The sequence below is a fragment of the Pseudophryne corroboree genome, chromosome 4, assembly GCF_028390025.1.
Source record: "Pseudophryne corroboree isolate aPseCor3 chromosome 4, aPseCor3.hap2, whole genome shotgun sequence".
Lineage (NCBI taxonomy): Eukaryota > Metazoa > Chordata > Amphibia > Anura > Myobatrachidae > Pseudophryne > Pseudophryne corroboree.
The window spans coordinates 539,551,948-539,577,568 of NC_086447.1; the positions used below are offsets into that span (position 1 = coordinate 539,551,948).

Consider the following 25,621-nt stretch of genomic DNA (forward strand, 5'->3'; position numbering starts at 1 on the left):
TTTAATTGATAGTTAAAGTAGTGCAGGAAAGGTAAAGGGAATTTTAAAAATATTAATAATAGAAACCAAAATGAAGGGGTCAATTCAATCATACTCGATCCTCTCATATGCGAGTAAATGTGGCTATATGCTGCACTTACAGGACCTCTAGACTTACGCAATTTTGTTCCCAGACTCATATGGCTGTGAGCAAAATATTCAAGTCCAGGCCGCGAGGAGCACACGTTGCTTTGCTGGCATGGTTTTATAAATTCACCCTTAAGATATTAAATTTGCAGGTGAAAAGTGTGAGGCAGTGTGTCAACTAATGTGCCAAGGTATTCACATCTACATACTGTAGAATGCAATATGTAATAGCACACAAAGGGGCATATATATTAAATAAATATTGTAGGTTATATCCCCAAAACACCTGCAAAGATTAAGCATTCCCAGGATGTATGTACGGTAGACTGCAGAAGATATTGGAGATATCTGCTGTAATCCCTATTTTTTACAACAAAATCAGCCCCCACAGGTTTCATAGGTGTACACGTCCACAATGCAATGGTCACACCCACACTGCACAGGTCATAGCTCTTCCCCTTCCTACAATAACCCCTTGATCATTATCAGCCCCAGGCCCTGCATACAAGAATGGAATACCTGATGGTTAGATTTAACACCCAATGGATCAGTGTGTGTTATGTACCCTACAGGACATACTCTCCATTGCACACATTTAATTATACATTGAGACAAGGATCTAAGAGCATATGCTATCAATGAACAATATAAAGTAGAACAGTGCACAGTTGCCTCTAATTAGAGAAATAAATGGAGACTGGTAAACAATGGTAAAATTACTGGAAAACATACACAGAGGCCGGACTTACAACTGGGCCCAAGGGCATCAAGGAGACCCTAAACCTCTATGCCCTGGTCTACTCTTAGACCTGTATAACCTAAATCTCAATGTCTGTACAGTCCCAATTTCCATAGAGTTTCAGAGATGAATCTAATGTGTCACAAACTATACGTGGGCCTAGATTGAATTGACACAATGGTGATGGAAATTCTAGATTGTATCACAAAATGTTTTTACCTATACAACATATATTGCTCCATCTTATTATCTCACTAACCTAGTATTATTTTTTTGGTTTTTACTGGTATTACTGTATCACTTGTGCATAGGGGTGCTAAGAGTGCGGGTTGGTGGGTATTAAGAGCTGGGGTCCGGGCCTGCCAATAAGGTGTAGCCACACCCCCACCATTGTATTGCCATGAGCTTTTCAATTTCATGTTTCAGCATCTGTGGATAGGGCATCAAAAGTCCGATTGTTGCATGATCATGTCTTCAAATAGTGGCTGTGCCACCTTTTCTTATCGAGGCCCAACATTGCTGAGCAATTTTCTATTCTATTCACATTTAAAAACTTACAGCAGGTAAAGGTGTTGGCTTCCTTGACATTCCACCATACATAACCATAGTGCTGCCATCCCTAAGAAAAAGATGGATACATTTGAACATATTTTGTCACATATTTTACAAACAAACACAAAACAAAACATTGTTTACAGCATTTTACACCAAATTTCCCATAACATTTCTCATTAGGCTAGCTCATAGTGACCTCACAAGGCTGCTTTTGCCCCATCGCCCAGGCCCTTGCATTGATGCAGTGAAAATTATTATTCTGAGCTGCGGGTAGATCAGAGCTAAAATAATTAAAAATAAATTTTTGCAGTGGTTACAAAAGTATACTGTATAGCGTCCTTGGAATTTTTCACATACTATTTTCTTGAAACATGTAATTAAAAGGGATTTAACAATGGGGGTAAGTGAAATATGTAGTTTTTAAGTTGCATTGATTCGTAGGAATATAGAAAAATTAAATGTAATTTATTCATATAAACAACTTATTACAGGTTGAGTATCCCATATCCAAATATTCCGAAATACGGAATATTCCGAAATACGGACTTTTTTGAGTGAGCGTGAGATAGTGAAACCTTTGTTTTTTGATGGCTCAATGTACACAAACTTTGTTTAATACACAAAGTTATTAAAAATATTGTATTAAATGACCTTCAGGCTGTGTGTATAAGGTGTACATGAAACATAAATGAATTGTGTGAATGTAGACACACTTTGTTTAATGCATAAAGTTATAAAAAATATTGGCTAAAATTACCTTCAGGCTGTGTGTATAAGGTATATATGTAACATAAATGCATTCTGTGCTTAGATTTAGGTCCCATCACCATGATATCTCATTATGGTATGCAATTATTCCGAAATACGGAAAAATCCCATATCCAAAATACCTCTGGTCCCAAGCATTTTGGATAAGGGAGACTCAACCTGTATAGATAATACAAAGATAGAATAAGTAAACCCCTTCAGTGGCGAAATATTAAAACAAAGAGTGAAGAAAAAAAAGATTGTGGTTGAAAGGGATCCAGTCAGGATCCTGATGGTTGGGATCCCATCTGTCAAAATACTGATGCCAGGATCTCGACACAGCTACACAGGTGCCAAAATCCCAAATGGGATCAGAATCCCGGCGCCGGAATCCCAACACCTGGAGTTGAATCGCTCCTCTCCCAGCACGCAGGACAGGTAAGCCACAGAGGGGGGGCAGGTTAGAATTAGGCTTGGGGGGAGGGTAGGCTTATGCTTAGACTATGGGGGAGGGAGGTTTAAGTTTAGGCTGCGGGAATAAGGAGGGTTAGGGGGCCATTGGGAGAAGGTAAGTTACACTTACCTTCCCCCTGTCAGGATTCATTCCATTTCAATAAAATATATACAGGGAGATTAAAATTAGTAGAATCTGGATAAATTAGGATCAATGTAAAACCCATCAAATTTGGCCTACTGTACATTAATATTGTTGCCTTTGAAAAAGAAGGAAAGTTCAAGCTATAGTTAATTTACATAAAATAAAGGTATGCTCGAAAAATTAGTAATACCAACCTGAAACACAAATGGAAAATAGAATTAGGCTGAGTGAAGTATACACTGTATACAGTAGGTTATTATTCATACAGGAGACCTACTTAGATATTTAGAATAAAATAAACTAAGTTACCAAAGTATTACATTATGTACAAAATAATTAGATTATAATTAAAATTGTGTATTAAAATCTGCTACTTCACCCCTGAACTCTCATGGACATCTCCAAGATTTCTCAAGCTCATTTGGTCTAAAACCAAACTTATTGTAGCCTTCCCCTTACTCATCTCTCCACATTTAAATTCATCAGGAACACTGCCGCCAGGTTCTTCTACTTCTCTTGCCGCTCTGTTTTGGCCTCTCCACTTTTCCAATCACTTCTCTGTCTCCCCATCTAATACAGAATAAAATGTTTAACTCTTCCCCCTCACATATACAGCCTTCAATCACTCATCGCCCTCCTACATCTCTGACCTAATTTCTGTCTGGCCTCCCTCTTGCCCTCTCGCTGACCACCACCTCAACTCCACTGTGATCACCACCTCTCAGACCTGCATCCAAGATTTCTCCCGTGCCACCCCACTGCTTTGGAACTCACTCTTTATCCGACTCTGAAACAGCCTCCACTCTTTCAAATGAGCATTCAGGCCTCAATATCTCATATAAGTGTATCAACATAACACTTTACTCAGTACCTCTATCCATATAACCACCCTTTCTCCCAGTTCACCCTCCAAGTTCTGCCTTTCCACTATTATTGATTACACATTTTATTCCTACACACATACCAGGTACTCTAGGTTAGATTACATCTTTATCAGCCATGGACATCGTCATCTCTTGCGTGATGCTTCCATAAGTTCTATAAATTGGTTGGACCATGATCCCAAATCTGCCTCACTGTTCTAGCCAATATCCACTTTTATTATTTTTTTTGCTTACGGGATCACAACATGCCTGCATTATTACCACGACTCCCCATTACATCCCCCAAACAGTGTCTGTCAATCACTTGGTGAATAAATTCTCACTGCAAGTGGCATCCTTAATGTTGAAACGCTATACCAAGATCATAGCCAATCACTTTAAATCATTTCTCTCCAAATTGAACCATCAGGATCAAGTATGACTTGTTCAGGGTACTGGAACTTTGGAAAATACCACTAAGGACTGGGAGTCTAAACATACCATCCTCCCGTCAAGAGATACCAAAAAGGCATTTGACAGGGTTTTATGGAGGGTGTCCACAGACACATGGTTTTGGAGTCCTTGGTCCTTCAGAGAATTCTGGTGTTATATGAATCACTCATGGCTATGATTATAGTTAACAGGACCTTGTACGATCCTTCCCTTTTTGCAATGGTACATGGCAGGGTTGCTTGTTATAGATGTGTCCTCACACATCTTGGCTGAAAAAGGCAGTATGGCGTGGCATTGCCGCGATGTGTACACATCATGGGAGGACGCACTGCCACCAGCCCTTTGTTCTACTACTACTGCCACTCATTCCCCCTCCCTGTGTATGGCATTGGGAGAGTCCTTTTCCTGCTGACTGCGATCATGTAGCGACTTTGTGCTTACTGAAGCGAGTGCGTCCGTATACACGCACCCGTGAATGCCACACTGTGCTGGGATTCTTTTCCTGCGATGTGAGGACACATCTTTATCTTCTTTCATTTTTATCTAATGTATGGAGGTCCTTTCCAGATCCATTAGAGTGAACCCACATATCATTGGCATTCGATCCAGTTCCACTGATAAAATATAAAAATAGCATTGTTCACTCATGACTAGCTGAGACTATAATTAATCCAATCACATCACTCTCACATATCTATTCATGAAGCAGTGAAAAGAGTGGAGAAGTAAGCCTGTGGAGGTTACCCATGGCAACCAATCAGCTGCTCTGCACAGTTATATAGAATGCAAATTATAAATGTTACTACAATGCTTATTGGTTGCCATGGGCAACTTCTCCACTGGCTCACTTCACCACACTTTTCACTGCTTCATGAATAGACCCCTTAGTGCTTGAATTCCAGAGGTTTGGAACCTTTTCAAATTTTTTTATTTATTTTTTCAATATCCATGGCTCCGAACATACTGTATGTTCCCCAGCCTCCACCACTGAAAACCTACAACAAGCATTCCCATTTGCATGGCAACACTCTAATATCAAATACCTAGGACTCTGTCTCTCTTGCCTTTAACTGTTTGCCCCTTCTCTCAGATCTTTTCTCTGGTTTATCCAAATGGCAGCCTATAACTTTCTCATGGTTGGTGAGAAAAAAAAATTGTGAAAATTGCTACCCAGACTAGTTTACTTGTTGCAGACCTCGTTTATACAAATCCCAAACTCCTGGTTCCAAATTATATGATCCCTGATCTGATGACTTGTTTGGGCAGAGAAACAGCCACATCTCCGACATTATATCCAGATGTAAACATGTCAGAGGTTTCCAGCTGCCTGATATTAAGACTTACAACGATGCTATTGTTCTCAACTGAATACTAGACTGGACTAGATCCAAAGACGCTACACAATTGGTTGCCATTGTTGGACACCCCCTTACTATTCACTCTGAGATTTCCGCTGGCTTTTATGTCATCAAAAACAAGAATTTCGAACCAGCGCTCCAACTCAGTGATGCCGCAACAACTGCTGAAGTGGTCATCCCCACTTCATCACCCACCCCAGTTATCCTATCATAACCAACACCTTCTCCACTTGGCGATGTCACAATTTACGTGTGTTTTTATTAAAGATCTGTCAGTTTTATTAGATTTGTGAGATATGGGCTGTTGCTCACGCTGACTTTTAAAAATATTTACAACTCAGACTTTATCTTTCTGTCTGTTGTCTATCTATCTCTAATAGGAATTCCCTTGAGGGGAGAGAATTCACCCCCTTTGAGAAGCTCTGTGTCTCTTCTTATACACCCACTCACGTAATTTCCATTCTATATTCTCTCCACTTATATAGCAGACATGTGTCTCTCCCTTCCTTAACTAAGGCTCGGGAAAAGGATCTCAATGACAGGGTATTTGTAGAGTATCTACTCAAGTTCAAACTGTGTTACAATCCGAGAGACACAATCTTTTCCCATTCATATAGGCCTCCCTCAGTACTCCAAAAAATATACTCCTCTACTCCTGCACATGCTGGAGACACCACAGCTTTACTGTACATACCCTCACATCATGCCTTTCTGGAATGATGTTACTTCTCCCTCCAGATATACCCCTGTGGCCACAATAAATAAAAAAAATTGGTCCTGCAGCAATTCAGTAATTTAGCTTTTATAATGTTTTACATTTTTTTTTAGATATATTTTTCTCTTCCTCTTCATGTTATTTTGTGACATTGAGGTATATGCAATTCTGGACGAATTGCCTCTTTTTTTCACCCGTTTTTAAATTCGACAATATTCTTTTATTTTACACAAGGCTATCAGCCCCCCATCCGCAGCCCATGGATGGGGGGACAGCCTCGGGCTTCACCCCTGGCCCTTGGGTGGCTGGAGGGGGGACCCCTTGATTTAAGGGGTCCCCACTCCTCCAGGGTACCCCGGCCAGGGGTGACTAGTTGGGGGGGTAATGCCACGGCCGCAGGGACCGGTATTAAAGTGTCCCCTGGCTGTGGCATTATCTCTCCAGCTAGTGGAGCCCGGTGCTGGTGTTAAAAATACGGGGGACCCCTACGCTTTTTGTCCCCCGTATTTTTTGCACCAGGACCGGACGCAGAGCCCGGTGCTGGTTCTAAAAATACGGGGGATCCCCTGTCAATTTCCCCCCCGTATTTTTACAACCAGGACCGGCTCAAAGAGCCCGAGGCTTGTTATGCTTAGGAGGGGGACCCCACGCATTGTTTTTTCTGGATTTTAACCCATTCCCACTCCTTCTCACTGAAAACTATGCTCTCTCTATTTTAGTCAGTTAAAAAAAATATTATTTTAAAAAATATATAAATAATAGCTGTGTCTCCTAATAGACAAACCAAGTAGATAATCCCTTCTAATATAAATAGATATACTATTAGCAACAAAAAAAACACACAAAAAACATGTTTTTAATTTTTTTTATTAGATTCCGCCAGCAAAGTGAGGCGGAATGAAATTGACGAAATTACTGTCGAAAAGCACTGTTGTCGAATCGACATTCTTCAATTGAATATACTTTTGTCGAAAAGCCGCATTTTTACCATTGCAGACATGTCGAAATTGACAACTGTCGAATTTTAAAAAGTCGAATCTGAAAAGTCAGTTTTTCTGTTGAAAAGTACTATATTGCATTGTCGAATATTTTTTTTTGTGTCGAAAATGCCCCGTGTTTCGACTTACGCGGCAATTCGACCGCAATTGCATATACCCCATAGTATCTTATTACTTGTGTGGCCTTTTGTTTTGGCGTTTGTCTTATTTCTTATTCTTCGCCTCCCTGTTGCTCCATTATTCTTCTCCAACATTTTAGAGACCCATACATGCTCCTTTTGATTGTTTATTGGGGATGTAGTTAGGTAGTTAGGTCACCCATACCCAACCTGTTTATTGTGTGTACTTTTGTCAGTGTTGTTCAATAACAACAGTTTGTGCTAAGAAGAAGCACCTGACCGTGGTGTATTCCCATTAGTTTGCTAGTGCTGGTGACTTTCATCAACATGTATTAGCACCTGCCCTCATGCACTCAGTAATGATTTGGCTTACTGTAAGTGTAAATGCATCTCTGTGTGGTTCTGTGTCTGTTTGCATTTACATGAGCACACCCTAACTGCATACTTGCCTACTCTCTCAGAATGTCTGGGAGGCTCCCAAATCTTGAGGGAAGTGTGTGGTCCAAGGGGCTTATGACTCAATTCACACTGCATTATACCAGGGCCTACTACTTTGAAGTGGACAGGAGCTGATGACTTTATAATGAGTCAGACTGACTCATTAGTACACTGCCATGCAGCCATTCTGTGGGTCATAAGTGCATGCAGTCTTGATGGTGGATGAGGAGTAGAGGGGGAAGTAGGAGGAAGTGCAAGGAGCCTCCTCCTCCCCTCTTCCTCTCTGCCTCCTGAGTGACTGGGACTGGGTGCTGCAGGCGAGTCAGTCCTGCTCTTGCTGCCAGAGATGACATCATGATCTGAGCATGGTGCACAGAGGGATCTGCACTGCCTTTGCCTACAGTCCCAGCTATGTCATATCCTGAGCGGAGCCAGTCATAATGTTCTGGCGATGGTTCAGGCCCCAGGCTCTCCTGATACCTCCATGATTTCCCCTTCTTCTGGGCAATGAGCCTTTTAATTCATTCAAACTATACTACTTAAAACGGGACCAGATAGATTACAGCTACCACTAGTTGTGATGACCAACTGCCTAACCCCTCCCCCCCCCACCACCTCCCTTTGCATCTCCCAGATACCTACTAATCGTGCAATTATATAGCAGGGGTGTTACTATGATGATGCAAATGCACCATCATAACCCATACCAATAATTTCTGTTGTTCCGCCCCCTCACAGGGGGGCACAGCACATGTCAGCAAATATGCTTAGCTGTAATTGGTCTAGATTAGTTTACGCTACACAACTTGGGTAAGTCTCACTCATCAGCATATATAGTTTTACATTACAGCTGTGATTAAAATAACCATACTCGGTCTGTTTACACATCCATGTCTCTTGCAAGTCCAGTAGCTTGATTTCCTGTGGTATTGTATTTGTTTCTTTATGCAATGTACAATTTATACTCAAGGTAAATGATACTTACTTAAGATGGGTGAAAAGCTTTCCAGCACTGCTTCCACCTACACAGTTCAGAGCTAATTTAGGTCTTTCAACCACCTGTGAAAAGATGTCAAAGCATGATCAACTTGATGTGTACTACAATACTCTGTATATTGATAATTACTTCATACTGTCACTACCAATTACCAGCTACAAGCATTAACAAACCTACAGCCACATCAGTTGCTTTACAGCCATAAATGGAAGTCAGAAAATGTGCAGGGAGAATCGGCTTACAGAGGATTACCTTGAACAGATTTGCCATTTCTGGTTTATCCAGCATCTCCTCTGTAATAACATAGTTGGCTCCAAGGAACTCAAGCTTTTCTATCAGTACATTAACGTTTGGCCTTTAAAGTACAAATGAAATTGGTTAAACAGAGTAAAATTAATAGAAATTGTACACTGGCACTTTCCTGTTCAAAGACATGAACAGAAACATTCCATCAAGTAACGCAATAACTGGTAATGCCACATCCATACCTCTTATTAACATTTGCTGTTGTATTGAAACAGAATAACATACTGGAAACAAAAGGAGCCCATTTAGTAAATAGCCCTAAATCTAGTACAGTACTTAACCTATATAGGCTCTCAATGGCAAAAGAAAAAGAAGATGCAAACAGAATGAGGCTGTCAGCTACTGGCTGGCATCTGTTTCCTGATATTGGGGTATATTAATGTCTGTTGATGTCTAGCAATTTGCATCACCACTTATTACAGTGATACAGGTTTTAGTTGTGATGCAGGGAGCAGTATGATACACCAGCGGCCACAATGCCGGTCGGCAGTATACCGACAACGGCATCCCAGCCAGTATGCCGGCAGCGGGACGAGCGCTATGAGTCCTCTTAGGTTGTACTCACTGCGCTTGCCACGCTGCGGTTCCATTCCCGCTCTATGGGTGTCGTGGATAGTATTAGGATTTTCACAGGTCTGTGCCACTGAAATGTGTTAAGCTAGTGAGCTACCTAAATCTATTAGCTCTTCCATTTAGTATCCTTTCTCACCTCAGAGGCAATTTTCCCCTGTTAAAACCTCTTTTCCTGTTTTTGACAGAGGTCTTCTCTAACTTCACATTAGTTAATTAACATTTTGCTTACACCATAAGTACAATTAACCATAAGTAGTAACTGTATTTCACTGGAACGCAGCTTTGCAGGTTTTCGTGACAGGATTCATTGGAACTTACCAACAGTGTAAAAATCTAATTACATCAAATAGTTTACAGATTTGTCATAATTTACAATTTACCATTTGCAAGGAAAACTATTCACCTCATCGCTCAGTTAAAATTTCCCTAAACTTCTCTAACAAAGTACAGCAACACAGTCTTGCAGATGCGCGTACCCTATGTGATATAGGGAAAAGTAATGTCTTGTTTGGGTGGGCACTTCATGACACCCCAATATATCTGGTACACACTTTTGCCTGATGGTGGTTTGGATGTGAGTGTTTTTTATGAATTTTTTTTTTTAAATACTTTTTATGAAATAAAAACTGTGCTTCACTATATAGCCTCTCCTTTAATTTTTGGGTTGATACGGAGAATACAACCACATTGAGAAAGAGACAGATTTGACCATTAGGAGAGGACGTGGATGTTTTTTTTATTTTTGTGTTGTTTCTCTAACAGAGTGCCTGTTATAACATATGCAGGGCTGGCTCAGCAAAGTCTGCAAAGCAGGAAGGCACTGGGCTGGAGAGCCACTCTCCCCGTTCTGCTACTTTGCTGCTGGCGCCTGTCAAGCTGTATGACAGGCAGCGGCAGCGTGAAGAGCCCTGCTCCCTCCTCCCTCACTTACTGCCAGAGTGTATAATCACCTATTGCCCCAACGCCGAGCAGATGCGGCTTCTCATAGATGGTCCCTCCTTCTCCCCACTAACCCTTTTGGCTGACAGGGCAGGCAATTAACATAGTGTCTGCTGTGAAGTGCGATTAATCACCCCAGTGTCTCTACAGTGCTGATCAAAGGAGGACTGGCAGGGGAAGTGGCTGTTTAGTGAGGGCAGGGCTAAAGTTACATGACAGGCAGGCTGGAAATTGTGTTCTATACACTGTACATAGGGAGTAGATCTACTAAGCCTTGAAAAGTGATAAAGTGAAGAGTGATAAAGTTCCAGACAATCGGCTCCTAAACGACAGGAGCTGATTGGTTGGTACTTTATCACATTCCACTTTATCACTTAATATGGCTTGGTACATCTCCTCCAGGAAGTGAAAGTAGAAAGGAACTGCGTGTTCCATTTTTACTAGTATTCCACTCACCCTTGCTGCACAGTGAGAACATGCAGCACTCCTGCCTCCATAAGACAGCCTGCTACCTGTCAGAGGGACAAGCCTACCTGCCTGCCTGCCAGAGACCTGCCACCCAAGTAAGTAGAGACTGTGGAGAGGGTAGGTTTATCCATTTAGTGTTGTATCTCTAGAGCTATTTCTATGCATCCAGCATCCATACTACATCACCCTGTCGCTCTGTGCTCTCTCCATCTACTACTGGGATTATAGAGTGTCATGTTTAGTGCTCTGTTTATGTCTCTTGTAATCTTTATATTGCAGTTGTAAATAGTTAAAGCAATCACTCCCCCCCCCACCTCTGCAGAACATTCAGTCTCTCCATGTCCGCACCCCCCACCCCCCCCCCGCACCCCTGGAAAAGTAGCAACTTCAGTCTCCCTGTCTGCACCCCCCATCCTAATACACTTTCCTCCCCTGTAGCAACACTTTCAATCTCCTCTTCCCGCACCCAACTTTGCGATCACATAGTTACCATTCAGCTCTTGCCAGGAGACAGGAAGGGGTCATTCCGAGTTGATCGCTAGCTGCTTTCGTTCGATGCGCAGCGATCAGGCAAAAAAATGACATTTCTGCGCATGCGTATGCGGAGCAATGCGCACGCACGTCGTACTATTACAACGAACGATATAGTTTCACACAAGGTCTAGCGAAGCTTTTCAGTCGCACTGCTGGCCGCAGAGTGACATGAAGTGGGCGTTTCTGAGTGTCAACTGACCGTTTTCAGGGAGTGTTCAAAAAAACACAGGCATGCCAGGAAAAATGCAGGCGTGGCTGGGCGAACGCAGGGCATGTTCGTGATGTCAAAACAGGAACTGAATGGTCTGAAGTGATTGCAAGCGCTGAGTAGGTCTGAAACTGCACACAATTATTTTGTAGCCGCTCTGCGATCCTTTCGTTTGCACTTCTGCTAAGCTAAAATACACTCCCAGTGGGCGGCGGCATAGCGTTTGCACGGCTGCTAAAAACTGCTAGCGAGCGAACAACTTTGAATGACCCCCACAGTCTGATAAGAGCCCGTCCTGGCAAAGAGCTGGAAGCAGCGTGATAGCTTACGCTATCAATCCACTTCATGGTTTGTGTCCATAGTGCACACTGCACATACGTTACTTTAATCCTCTATTTATTTCATACTTACCTGGACCCGCTGTACAGAAGTAGTCCAAAGGCTACATTTTATAAATGTAAAATAATAGATAGACTTGAAAAAAATTTTTTCTTAAAAATAAAAATATATATATTGCAAAATTAGCTTTTACGAAGGAGTGTCGCATGACTTTATATATATATATATATATATATATATATATATATATATAGTTCAAACATGCAGAATTAGTCATAATCTGGCCACCTACTTCTGTGGCAAGTTGGAGAGAAGTTGGCTGGTGTGCTGAAAAAGTTGCCATGTTGGTTAGTCTGATAAAAAAAAAAAGTTGGTTGTGGGCCATTTTAGTTGGAGAGACAAGATGAATGATTGGTCAGTTGAATGGTTGGAGGAAGGCTTGTCTAATATATGGCCCACATACTTTAACCCAACCCCCTAAACTAACCCTAGCTCTAATACTCTAAAGCCTAACCTTAATCCCCTAAAACAAAGGGCAGACTGGTTGTGATGGAGGAGTCGGGACTGGAGACAGAATGAGTCAAGATTCCTGGATGGAAGCGGCGGCTATAGAGAGGGAGACACCAAAAAATGCTGAGCTCGGCCTGCTCCCCTGCTCCTGCGATGCTGCATGGCATGCCAGACTAACTACTTGCTGCCGGCGAATGCTTCTTTAATTCCTAAACCATGCAGCAAGCCATGTTGGAGCATGCTGCATCGCAGCAAAGATGAACATGGCTACATCTGTACTGTGACATTACAGGTATGTGTATAAGGGGCACTAAAACTGTGGGCACTATGTGTAAGGGCACTTCTACTGTGAACATTTTGTGTAAGGAGCATTACTACTGTGGGCATTATGTGTAAGGGGCATTACTACTGTAGGCATTATGTGTATAAGTGGCACTACTGTGTGTCGTAGTTTGAATATGGTGCACTTCTGTGTGGTGTAATGTGAATCATGTGCACTACTTGTGGTGTCATGTGAATAAGATTGTGCTACTTTGTGGCATAATTTGAAATGTGAATCCTATTGTGTGGTTATGCCCCTTCTGTGTGATACCACACCCCATTTTTGTGGCATGCACCTGCGGCACGCACTGTCCCTTTGTAAAGTAAGGGAGGGTGCAAATTTATCATTTGCAGGGGGGGTGCCAAAGACCCTAGCACTGGTCCTGATAACATGTATTCCCCAGAGCAATACATACAACTTACACTATTAAAGTACTTAGAGCAGGAGTGTCAACTCACGGGCCACATACGGCCCCTACCACATCATTTTTTGGCCCGCAGGCAGGGATCCTTTTGTGACCCATTGGCAGTTCGTAATGGGGCAGAACTGATGGTAATGTTGCCCTGCAGCCTGCACTGCCCAACGACACCTGTGTGAAGCAGCCACCAGGGAGCCGGGGAGCCATGCCAGACAGCCACAGCCCTGATTGTCAGAGCCCTTAAAACTGCAGCCCATACAGCCAAAGTCCTGACCCTTGAAGCAGCTTGCCCACAAAGGAGCATCCTGCTAATGTAAGTCTCTAGGTCATGCTGCACAGGGAGATGGGGGTGTAATGGGAGCAATATGTGTATCAGGCACTATACTGAGGGACATTATGTGCAACTAACACTATACTGGGAGACATTATGTGTAACTGCCACTATACTGGGGGACATTATGTGTAATTGGCACCATACTGGGGAACATTAGGGGTAATTCCAAGTTGATCGCAGCAGGAATTTGTTAGCAGTTGGGCAAAACCATGTGCACTGCAGGGGAGGCAGATATAATGTAACCCTACCCTCAATACCTTAAACGAGAGCTGTCTATGTATTCTATTAAGGGATGGTTACCTAATAGTTGTGCCTCCACTCAAGCTATGTGTAGTATTTAACTACCGTTAAGGCTTGCTTGAGTAAGCCTATTCTCTATCCTTAGGGGATGATTCCCTTATATCATAGATATATTATCTAATATACCTGTCTCTTTCTTCCAGGATCTTCAGATCAACTTCCAGACGGACCAGACACACATGGCAAGTATAACACTTTAATGACCAGTACCAAATGGATTAAGTATACATTAACATTTCATCAATTACACATTCCCCTTTAAGTCATTAATCCATGCTAACCCCCTGTCAATTAGGCCTATACACAGTACCTGCATGCAATACAACAAATCCTTTTTCTTTTCAAGACACCCTTAGGTGTTAGAGTGACCCGGGTACTCTTAATATGATGGTGCACTATAAGGGCCCATAAACTTCCTAAAAATAACAGCAGTTAATACAGAATGTCTGACACTATGTTTTAGTATCAACTATCAGTTCTCCCTTTATTTAAAGAGAAAGATGTTTGGCTCAGTCTACTTATGGTAGCGATTACTTTATCCTATAAGGTTACTTATAGTTCCTCCTTGGCAGATAACAGAAAGTATCTATTTAGCTCATAGATAGTAACATCAACAGTTGATTACCAAAGAATCTATCCTTTCCTCAGTAAAAATGTTACCGTAGTTGTCCAGTATTAAACTAAACTACTAAGAAGCTGGTATGATAAACCTTTGTTATGCTGCGTCCTTGTGTCCATTTGAAGTAGCTGATGCTTTCTATATTTCAGAGCATATATATAGCTTTTCGATTCCTGTATGCCTCAAATTATTGGTGTCTCTTAGGATGAGTCTATATTAAATATATCTGCAAGAGATGGTTTCTCTTATCATAGTCACAGCGAGCTCAAATCTTTTAACTTTATAACTAATAGTCTCTTACGTGTCAGTCCTTCTTACGGGTTCACGAATATACATATAACACAGTTGTATTAAAGTGCCACACGCTAGTCCTTGAATCGGGATGATATTCTAATCCTTTGTGGCTAAGAGGCTTTAACATTCATCCAATGTCACTGTAGTATGGCTAACTTTAATGTCCTTGACTCTAATTCTGCTAATTCAGGGGCATAAATACACACATTAGGTGGCAGCTTTAGGGTGTTACTTTCTATTTAGCGCTGCGGAACAATGTCTCTGGCTCTCCTTTGACTGATGTGATGCTGATATATGGGGGAGCTTTAAAACTATTTATGAAGCGTTAAACAGTTCAAGTTTCACTCCACTCCTCCTGTTACATATATATACCCAGTGCTTTCTACCTTCTCCTTAGCACTATGATTAAGCCATACATGGAACTGTAATTATAGGTCACTCTGACTACTGTGACCCATTACTATCCTCCTGCTTAATAGCCATTATTGCGGCCTAGCCCTGGAGTCCTTAGTCCCAATATGAAATTGACTATGTACCATAGTCACCTATGGCTTGCTGTGCTTAGTGTAGGTGTAATATAAATGGCTGGATTATACACTCACACTTCTACGATCTAGTGATGCTGCTGCAGGATGCTCCCCCGACTCCTCCCTTACACTTACAGCCACACAGAATGGAGCCTCTGCTGCTGGTCCTGGCTTCTTTGTTGTGGCTGTCAGAGTCTGTGCCTGTAATAGGTAGGAAGGAACCCTCTCTGTCTCCCTGTCACAGATGCGCCCTTCCAATACTGCTGGGTGAGTTGACTAGCGCTGATGCCGGGTTCTATGAACAGCGCTGAGTCTCAATGCTGCTGTCACCACCTTTACAGTAAGGAAGCCCTGTTCTGGCTACACACACTAAGCCCCCTCCGGCCGCCGCAATGTATACCGCTCAGCTCTAATGCGGGCGACGGCCGGAGCAGCAAAAAACTCTGTCCTCTCACCAAGGGATATGCAGTCTCTCCCCCAGCTACACTCACAGCACCTCTCCACCCCTCTCTAGTAGTCACATGACCCACTCTGAGGTGATGCCCCGCCCACTGGCAATCACCCCACTAGGTGATTGACAGTTAGGAGCACAAGGACATTAACCCTTTAGATACACTGTGAAACCATAAAATAAGCCTTAATTGTATTCACCACTACATTTACATCAATGTACATACAATTACATTTATGTGAACTGTATTATTTACCTCAAAACATGCATACAGTATGCATCCATTAACTTTTATATGAATACAGGTTGAGTCTCCCTTATCCAAAATGCTTGGGACCAAACGTATTTTGGATATCGGATTTTTCCGTATTTTGGAATAATTACATACCATAATGAGATATCATGATGATGGGACCCAAGTCTAAGCACAGAATGCATTTTTCTCTATCGTCCTAGTGGATGCTGGGGTTCCTGAAAGGACCATGGGGAATAGCGGCTCCGCAGGAGACAGGGCACAAAAGTAAAGCTTTCCGATCAGGTGGTGTGCACTGGCTCCTCCCCCTATGACCCTCCTCCAGACTCCAGTTAGATTTTTGTGCCCGGCCGAGAAGGGTGCAATTCTAGGTGGCTCTCCTAAAGAGCTGCTTAGAGAAAGTTTAGCTTAGGTTTTTTATTTTACAGTGAGTCCTGCTGGCAACAGGATCACTGCAACGAGGGACAGAGGGGAGAAGAAGTGAACTCACCTGCGTGCAGGATGGATTGGCTTCTTGGCTACTGGACATCAGCTCCAGAGGGACGATCACAGGTACAGCCTGGATGGTCACCGGAGCCGCGCCGCCGGCCCCCTTGCAGATGCTGAAGTAAGAAGAGGTCCAGAATCGGCGGCTGAAGACTAGAGATGAGCGGGTTCGGTTCCTCGGAATCCGAACCCGCCCGAACTTCATGTTTTTTTTCACGGGTCCGAGCGACTCGGATCTTCCCGCCTTGCTCGGTTAACCCGAGCGCGCCCGAACGTCATCATGACGCTGTCGGATTCTCGCGAGGCTCGGATTCTATCGCGAGACTCGGATTCTATATAAGGAGCCGCGCGTCGCCGCCATTTTCACTCGTGCATTGAGATTGATAGGGAGAGGACGTGTCTGGCGTCCTCTCCATTAGAATAGAGATAGATTAGATAGAGAGAGAGAGATTGTGCAGAGTCGCAGACAGAGTTAGTTTACCACAGTCAGTGACCAGTGCAGTTGCTAGTTAACTTTTATTTAATATAATATATCCGTTCACTTCTCTCTGCTATATCCGTTCTCTGCCTGAAAAAAAAAACGATACACAGCACAGTCAGTCACACAGTGTGACTCAGTCTGTGTGCACTCAGCTCAGCCCAGTGTGCTGCACAGTCATCAATGTATAAATTAAAAGCTTATAATTAATTGTGGGGGAGACTGGGGAGCACTGCAGGTTGTTAGCAGGAGCCAGGAGTACAATTATATTAATTAACAGTGCACACTTTTGCTGCAGGAGTGGTGACCAGTGCCTGACCACCAGTATAGTATTGTTGTATACTACTAATATCTCTTTAAATATCAACCAGTCTATATTAGCAGCAGACACAGTACAGTGCGGTAGTTCACGGCTGTGGCTACCTCTGTGTCGGCACACGGCAGGCAGTCCGTCCGACCAGAATTGTATTATTTATTATTATATACCTACCACCTAACCGTGGTTTTTTTTTCATTCTTTATACCGTCATAGTGTCATCCTAATTGTTACGAGTATACTACTATCTCTTTATCAACCAGTGTACAGTGCGGTAGTTCACGGCTGTGGCTACCTCTGTGTCGGCACACGGCAGGCAGTCCGTCCGACCAGAATTGTATTATTTATTATTATATACCTACCACCTAACCGTGGTTTTTTTTTTCATTCTTTATACCGTCATAGTGTCATCCTAATTGTTACGAGTATACTACTATCTCTTTATCAACCAGTGTACAGTGCGGTAGTTCACGGCTGTGGCTACCTCTGTGTCGGCACACGGCAGGCAGTCCGTCCGACCAGAATTGTATTATTTATTATTATATACCTACCACCTAACCGTGGTTTTTTTTTTCATTCTTTATACCGTCATAGTGTCATCCTAATTGTTACGAGTATACTACTATCTCTTTATCAACCAGTGTACAGTGCGGTAGTTCACGGCTGTGGCTACCTCTGTGTCGGCACACGGCAGGCAGTCCGTCCGACCAGAATTGTATTATTTATTATTATATACCTACCACCTAACCGTGGTTTTTTTTTCATTCTTTATACCGTCATAGTGTCATCCTAATTGTTACGAGTATACTACTATCTCTTTATCAACCAGTGTACAGTGCGGTAGTTCACGGCTGTGGCTACCTCTGTGTCGGCACACGGCAGGCAGTCCGTCCGACCAGAATTGTATTATTTATTATTATATACCTACCACCTAACCGTGGTTTTTTTTTCATTCTTTATACCGTCATAGTGTCATCCTAATTGTTACGAGTATACTACTATCTCTTTATCAACCAGTGTACAGTGCGGTAGTTCACGGCTGTGGCTACCTCTGTGTCGGCACACGGCAGGCAGTCCGTCCGACCAGAATTGTATTATTTATTATTATATACCTACCACCTAACCGTGGTTTTTTTTTTCATTCTTTATACCGTCATAGTGTCATCCTAATTGTTACGAGTATACTACTATCTCTTTATCAACCAGTGTACAGTGCGGTAGTTCACGGCTGTGGCTACCTCTGTGTCGGCACACGGCAGGCAGTCCGTCCGACCAGAATTGTATTATTTATTATTATATACCTACCACCTAACCGTGGTTTTTTTTTTCATTCTTTATACCGTCATAGTGTCATCCTAATTGTTACGAGTATACTACTATCTCTTTATCAACCAGTGTACAGTGCGGTAGTTCACGGCTGTGGCTACCTCTGTGTCGGCACACGGCAGGCAGTCCGTCCGACCAGAATTGTATTATTTATTATTATATACCTACCACCTAACCGTGGTTTTTTTTTTCATTCTTTATACCGTCATAGTGTCATCCTAATTGTTACGAGTATACTACTATCTCTTTATCAACCAGTGTACAGTGCGGTAGTTCACGGCTGTGGCTACCTCTGTGTCGGCACACGGCAGGCAGTCCGTCCGACCAGAATTGTATTATTTATTATTATATACCTACCACCTAACCGTGGTTTTTTTTTTCATTCTTTATACCGTCATAGTGTCATCCTAATTGTTACGAGTATACTACTATCTCTTTATCAACCAGTGTACAGTGCGGTAGTTCACGGCTGTGGCTACCTCTGTGTCGGCACACGGCAGGCAGTCCGTCCGACCAGAATTGTATTATTTATTATTATATACCTACCACCTAACCGTGGTTTTTTTTTCATTCTTTATACCGTCATAGTGTCATCCTAATTGTTACGAGTATACTACTATCTCTTTATCAACCAGTGTACAGTGCGGTAGTTCACGGCTGTGGCTACCTCTGTGTCGGCAGTCGGCAGGCAGTCCGTCCATCCATAATTGTATTATTATTATAATATATACCACCTAACCGTGGTTTTTTTTTCATTCTTTATACCGTCGTCATAGTGTCATACTAGTTGTTACGAGTATACTACTATCTCTTTATCAACCAGTGTACAGTGCGGTAGTTCACGGCTGTGGCTACCTCTGTGTCGGCAGTCGGCAGGCAGTCCGTCCATCCATAATTGTATTATTATTATAATATATACCACCTAACCGTGGTTTTTTTTCCATTCTTTATACCGTCGTCATAGTGTCATACTAGTTGTTACGAGTATACTACTATCTCTTTATCAACCAGTGTACAGTGCGGTAGTTCACGGCTGTGGCTACCTCTGTGTCGGCAGTCGGCAGGCAGTCCGTCCATCCATAATTGTATTATTATTATAATATATACCACCTAACCGTGGTTTTTTTATACCACCTAACCGTGGCAGTCCGTCCATAATTGTATACTAGTATCCAATCCATCCATCTCCATTGTTTACCTGAGGTGCCTTTTAGTTCTGCCTATAAAATATGGAGAACAAAAAAGTTGAGTTTCCAAAATTAGGGAAAGATCAAGATCCACTTCCACCTCGTGCTGAAGCTGCTGCCACTAGTCATGGCCGAGACGATGAAATGCCAGCAACGTCGTCTGCCAAGGCCGATGCCCAATGTCATAGTACAGAGCATGTCAAATCCAAAACACCAAATATCAGAAAAAAAAGGACTCCAAAACCTAAAATAAAATTGTCGGAGGAGAAGCGTAAACTTGCCAATATGCCATTTACCACACGGAGTGGCAAGGAACGGCTGAGGCCCTGGCCTATGTTCATGGCTAGTGGTTCAGCTTCACATGAGGATGGAAGCACTCAGCCTCTCGCTAGAAAACTGAAAAGACTCAAGCTGGCAAAAGCACCGCAAAGAACTGTGCGTTCTTTGAAATCCCAAATCCACAAGGAGAGTCCAATTGTGTCGTTTGCGATGCCTGACCTTCCCAACACTGGACGTGAAGAGCATGCGCCTTCCACTATTTGCATGCCCCCTGCAAGTGCTGGAAGGAGCACCCGCAGTCCAGTTCCTGATAGTCAGATTGAAGATGTCAGTGTTGAAGTACACCAGGATGAGGAGGATATGGGTGTTGCTGGCGCTGGGGAGGAAATTGACCAGGAGGATTCTGATGGTGAGGTGGTTTGTTTAAGTCAGGCACCCGGGGAGACACCTGTTGTCCGTGGGAGGAATATGGCCGTTGACATGCCAGGTGAAAATACCAAAAAAATCAGCTCTTCGGTGTGGAGGTATTTCACCAGAAATGCGGACAACAGGTGTCAAGCCGTGTGTTCCCTTTGTCAAGCTGTAATAAGTAGGGGTAAGGACGTTAACCACCTCGGAACATCCTCCCTTATACGTCACCTGCAGCGCATTCATAATAAGTCAGTGACAAGTTCAAAAACTTTGGGTGACAGCGGAAGCAGTCCACTGACCAGTAAATCCCTTCCTCTTGTAACCAAGCTCACGCAAACCACCCCACCAACTCCCTCAGTGTCAATTTCCTCCTTCCCCAGGAATGCCAATAGTCCTGCAGGCCATGTCACTGGCAAGTCTGACGAGTCCTTTCCTGCCTGGGATTCCTCCGATGCATCCTTGCGTGTAACGCCTACTGCTGCTGGCGCTGCTGTTGTTGCCGCTGGGAGTCGATGGTCATCCCAGAGGGGAAGTCGTAAGCCCACTTGTACTACTTCCAGTAAGCAATTGACTGTTCAACAGTCCTTTGCGAGGAAGATGAAATATCACAGCAGTCATCCTACTGCAAAGCGGATAACTGAGTCCTTGACAACTATGTTGGTGTTAGACGTGCGTCCGGTATCCGCCGTTAGTTCACAGGGAACTAGACAATTTATTGAGGCAGTGTGCCCCCGTTACCAAATACCATCTAGGTTCCACTTCTCTAGGCAGGCGATACCGAGAATGTACACGGACGTCAGAAAAAGACTCACCAGTGTCCTAAAAAATGCAGTTGTACCCAATGTCCACTTAACCACGGACATGTGGACAAGTGGAGCAGGGCAGGGTCAGGACTATATGACTGTGACAGCCCACTGGGTAGATGTATGGACTCCCGCCGCAAGAACAGCAGCGGCGGCACCAGTAGCAGCATCTCGCAAACGCCAACTCTTTCCTAGGCAGGCTACGCTTTGTATCACCGCTTTCCAGAATACGCACACAGCTGAAAACCTCTTACGGCAACTGAGGAAGATCATCGCGGAATGGCTTACCCCAATTGGACTCTCCTGTGGATTTGTGGCATCGGACAACGCCAGCAATATTGTGTGTGCATTAAATATGGGCAAATTCCAGCACGTCCCATGTTTTGCACATACCTTGAATTTGGTGGTGCAGAATTTTTTAAAAAACGACAGGGGCGTGCAAGAGATGCTGTCGGTGGCCAGAAAAATTGCGGGACACTTTCGGCGTACAGGCACCACGTACAGAAGACTGGAGCACCACCAAAAACTACTGAACCTGCCCTGCCATCATCTGAAGCAAGAAGTGGTAACGAGGTGGAATTCAACCCTCTATATGCTTCAGAGGTTGGAGGAGCAGCAAAAGGCCATTCAAGCCTATACAATTGAGCACGATATAGGAGATGGAATGCACCTGTCTCAAGTGCAGTGGAGAATGATTTCAACGTTGTGCAAGGTTCTGATGCCCTTTGAACTTGCCACACGTGAAGTCAGTTCAGACACTGCCAGCCTGAGTCAGGTCATTCCCCTCATCAGGCTTTTGCAGAAGAAGCTGGAGGCATTGAAGAAGGAGCTAACACGGAGCGATTCCGCTAGGCATGTGGGACTTGTGGATGCAGCCCTTAATTCGCTTAACAAGGATTCACGGGTGGTCAATCTGTTGAAATCAGAGCACTACATTTTGGCCACCGTGCTCGATCCTAGATTTAAAGCCTACCTTGGATCTCTCTTTCCGGCAGACACAGGTCTGCTGGGGTTGAAAGACCTGCTGGTGACAAAATTGTCAAGTCAAGCGGAACGCGACCTGTCAACATCTCCTCCTTCACATTCTCCCGCAACTGGGGGTGCGAGGAAAAGGCTCAGAATTCCGAGCCCACCCGCTGGCGGTGATGCAGGGCAGTCTGGAGCGACTGCTGATGCTGACATCTGGTCCGGACTGAAGGACCTGACAACGATTACGGACATGTCGTCTACTGTCACTGCATATGATTCTCTCAACATTGATAGAATGGTGGAGGATTATATGAGTGACCGCATCCAAGTAGGCACGTCACACAGTCCGTACTTATACTGGCAGGAAAAAGAGGCAATTTGGAGGCCCTTGCACAAACTGGCTTTATTCTACCTAAGTTGCCCTCCCACAAGTGTGTACTCCGAAAGAGTGTTTAGTGCCGCCGCTCACCTTGTCAGCAATCGGCGTACGAGGTTACATCCAGAAAATGTGGAGAAGATGATGTTCATTAAAATGAATTATAATCAATTCCTCCGCGGAGACATTGACCAGCAGCAATTGCCTCCACAAAGTACACAGGGAGCTGAGATGGTGGATTCCAGTGGGGACGAATTGATAATCTGTGAGGAGGGGGATGTACACGGTGATATATCGGAGGGTGAAGATGAGGTGGACATCTTGCCTCTGTAGAGCCAGTTTGTGCAAGGAGAGATTAATTGCTTCTTTTTTGGGGGGGGTCCAAACCAACCCGTCATATCAGTCACAGTCGTGTGGCAGACCCTGTCACTGAAATGATGGGTTGGTTAAAGTGTGCATGTCCTGTTTTGTTTATACAACATAAGGGTGGGTGGGAGGGCCCAAGGATAATTCCATCTTGCACCTCTTTTTTCTTTTCTTTTTCTTTGCATCATGTGCTGATTGGGGAGGGTTTTTTGGAAGGGACATCCTGCGTGACACTGCAGTGCCACTCCTAGATGGGCCCGGTGTTTGTGTCGGCCACTAGGGTCGCTAATCTTACTCACACAGTCAGCTACCTCATTGCGCCTCTTTTTTTCTTTGCGTCATGTGCTGTTTGGGGAGGGTTTTTTGGAAGGGACATCCTGCGTGACACTGCAGTGCCACTCCTAGATGTGCCCGGTGTTTGTGTCGGCCACTAGGGTCGCTAATCTTACTCACACAGTCAGCTACCTCATTGCGCCTCTTTTTTTCTTTGCGTCATGTGCTGTTTGGGGAGGGTTTTTTGGAAGGGCCATCCTGCGTGACACTGCAGTGCCACTCCTAGATGGGCCCGGTGTTTGTGTCGGCCACTAGGGTCGCTTATCTTACTCACACAGCGACCTCGGTGCAAATTTTAGGACTAAAAATAATATTGTGAGGTGTGATGTGTTCAGAATAGGCTGAAAATGAGTGTAAATTATGTTTTTTGAGGTTAATAATACTTTGGGATCAAAATTACCCCCAAATTCTATGATTTAAGCTGTTTTTTAGGGTTTTTTGAAAAAAACACCCGAATCCAAAACACACCCGAATCCGACAAAAAAAATTCGGTGAGGTTTTGCCAAAACGCGGTCGAACCCAAAACACGGCCGCGGAACCGAACCCAAAACCAAAACACAAAACCCGAAAAATTTCCGGCGCTCATCTCTACTGAAGACCCTTGCAGTCTTCTAAAGGTAGCGCACAGCACTGCAGCTGTGCGCCATTTTCCTCTCAGCACACTTCACACGCAGTCACTGAGGGGGGGCGCCCTGGGAGGCAAATGTAAACCTATATACTGGCTAAAAATACCTCACATATAGCCCCCAGAGGCTATATGGAGATATTTAACCCCTGCCAAACTTCACTAAAGAGCGGGAGACGAGCCCGCCGGAAAAGGGGCGGGGCCTATCTCCTCAGCACACAGCGCCATTTTCTCTCACAGAAAGGCTGGAGAGAAGGCTCCCAGGCTCTCCCCTGCACTGCACTACAGAAACAGGGTTTAAACAGAGAGGGGGGGCACTAATTGGCGATATAAATATTTATATAAAGATGCTATTAGGGAGAAACACTTATATAAGGTTGTCCCTATGTAATTATAGCGTTTTTTTGGTGTGTGCTGGCAAGCTCTCCCTCTGTCTCTCCAAAGGGCTAGTGGGTCCTGTCCTCTGTCAGAGCATTCCAGGTGTGTGTGCTGTGTGTCGGTACGTGTGTGTCGACATGTATGAGGACGATGTTGGAGGAGGCGGAGAAATTGCCTGTAAGGGTGATGTCACTCTCTAGGGAGTCGACACCGGAATGGATGGCTTATTTAGGGAATTACGTGAGAATGTCAACACGCTGCAAGGTCGGTTGACGACATGAGACGGCCGACAAACAATTAGTACCGGTCCAGGCGTCTCAGAATCACCGTCAGGGGTTTTTAAAAAAACGCCCATTTACCTCAGTCGGTCGACACAGACACAGACACGGACACTGAATCCAGTGTCGACGGTGAATAAACAAACGTATTCCTCATTAGGGCCACACGTTAAGGGCAATGAAGGAGGTGTTACATATTTCTGATACTACAAGTACCACAAAAGATGGGTATTATGTGGAAGTGAAAAAACTACCTGTAGTTTTTCCTGAATCAGATAAAATAAGATGAAGTGTGTGATGATGCGTGGGTTTACCCCGATAGCAAATATTGGCGTTATACCCTTTCCCGCCAGAAGTTAGGGCGCGTTGGGAAACACCCCTTAGGGTGGATAAGGCGCTCACACGCTTATCAAGTGGCGTTACCGTCTCCAGATACGGCCGCCCTCAAGGAGCCAGCTGATAGGCAGCTGGAAAAATATCCTAAAAAGTATATACACACATACGGTGGTTATACTGCGACCAGCGATCGCCTTCAGCCTGGAGATGCAGTGCTGGGTTGGCTTGGTCGAATTCCCTGACTAAAAATATTTTATTGATATAGAGCATTTAATAGGATGCATTCTATATATATATGTATGCGAGATGCACAGAGGGATATTTGCACTCTGGCATCAAGATAAGTGCGTTGTCCATATCTCCCAGAAGATGTCATGGACACGACAGTGGTCAGGTGATACAGATCCCATACGGCACATGGAAGTATTGCCGTATAAAGGGAAGGAGTTATTTGGGGTCGGTCCATCGGACCTGGGGGCCACGGCTACAGCTGGGAAATCCAACCTTTTTACCCCAAGTTACATCTCAGCAGAAAAAGACACTGTCTTTTCAGCCTCAATCCTTCCGTTCCCA

The 25,621-nt window shown here is 43.9% G+C and overlaps 1 protein-coding gene across 1 annotated transcript in view; it reads right to left on the minus strand.

Annotated features, from left to right (window-relative positions):
- Nucleotides 1-25,621, minus strand: part of LOC134911589 (enoyl-[acyl-carrier-protein] reductase, mitochondrial-like) — a 173,982-nt gene that overhangs the window by 12,536 nt on the left and 135,825 nt on the right. The window contains exons 5-7 of the mRNA XM_063919715.1: nucleotides 8,959-9,061; nucleotides 8,695-8,768; nucleotides 1,424-1,484 (exon numbers count right to left, since the gene is read on the minus strand). Of these exons, the coding sequence (XP_063775785.1) occupies nucleotides 1,424-1,484; nucleotides 8,695-8,768; nucleotides 8,959-9,061 (238 nt within the window). The remainder of the gene's footprint in view (nucleotides 1-1,423; nucleotides 1,485-8,694; nucleotides 8,769-8,958; nucleotides 9,062-25,621) is intronic.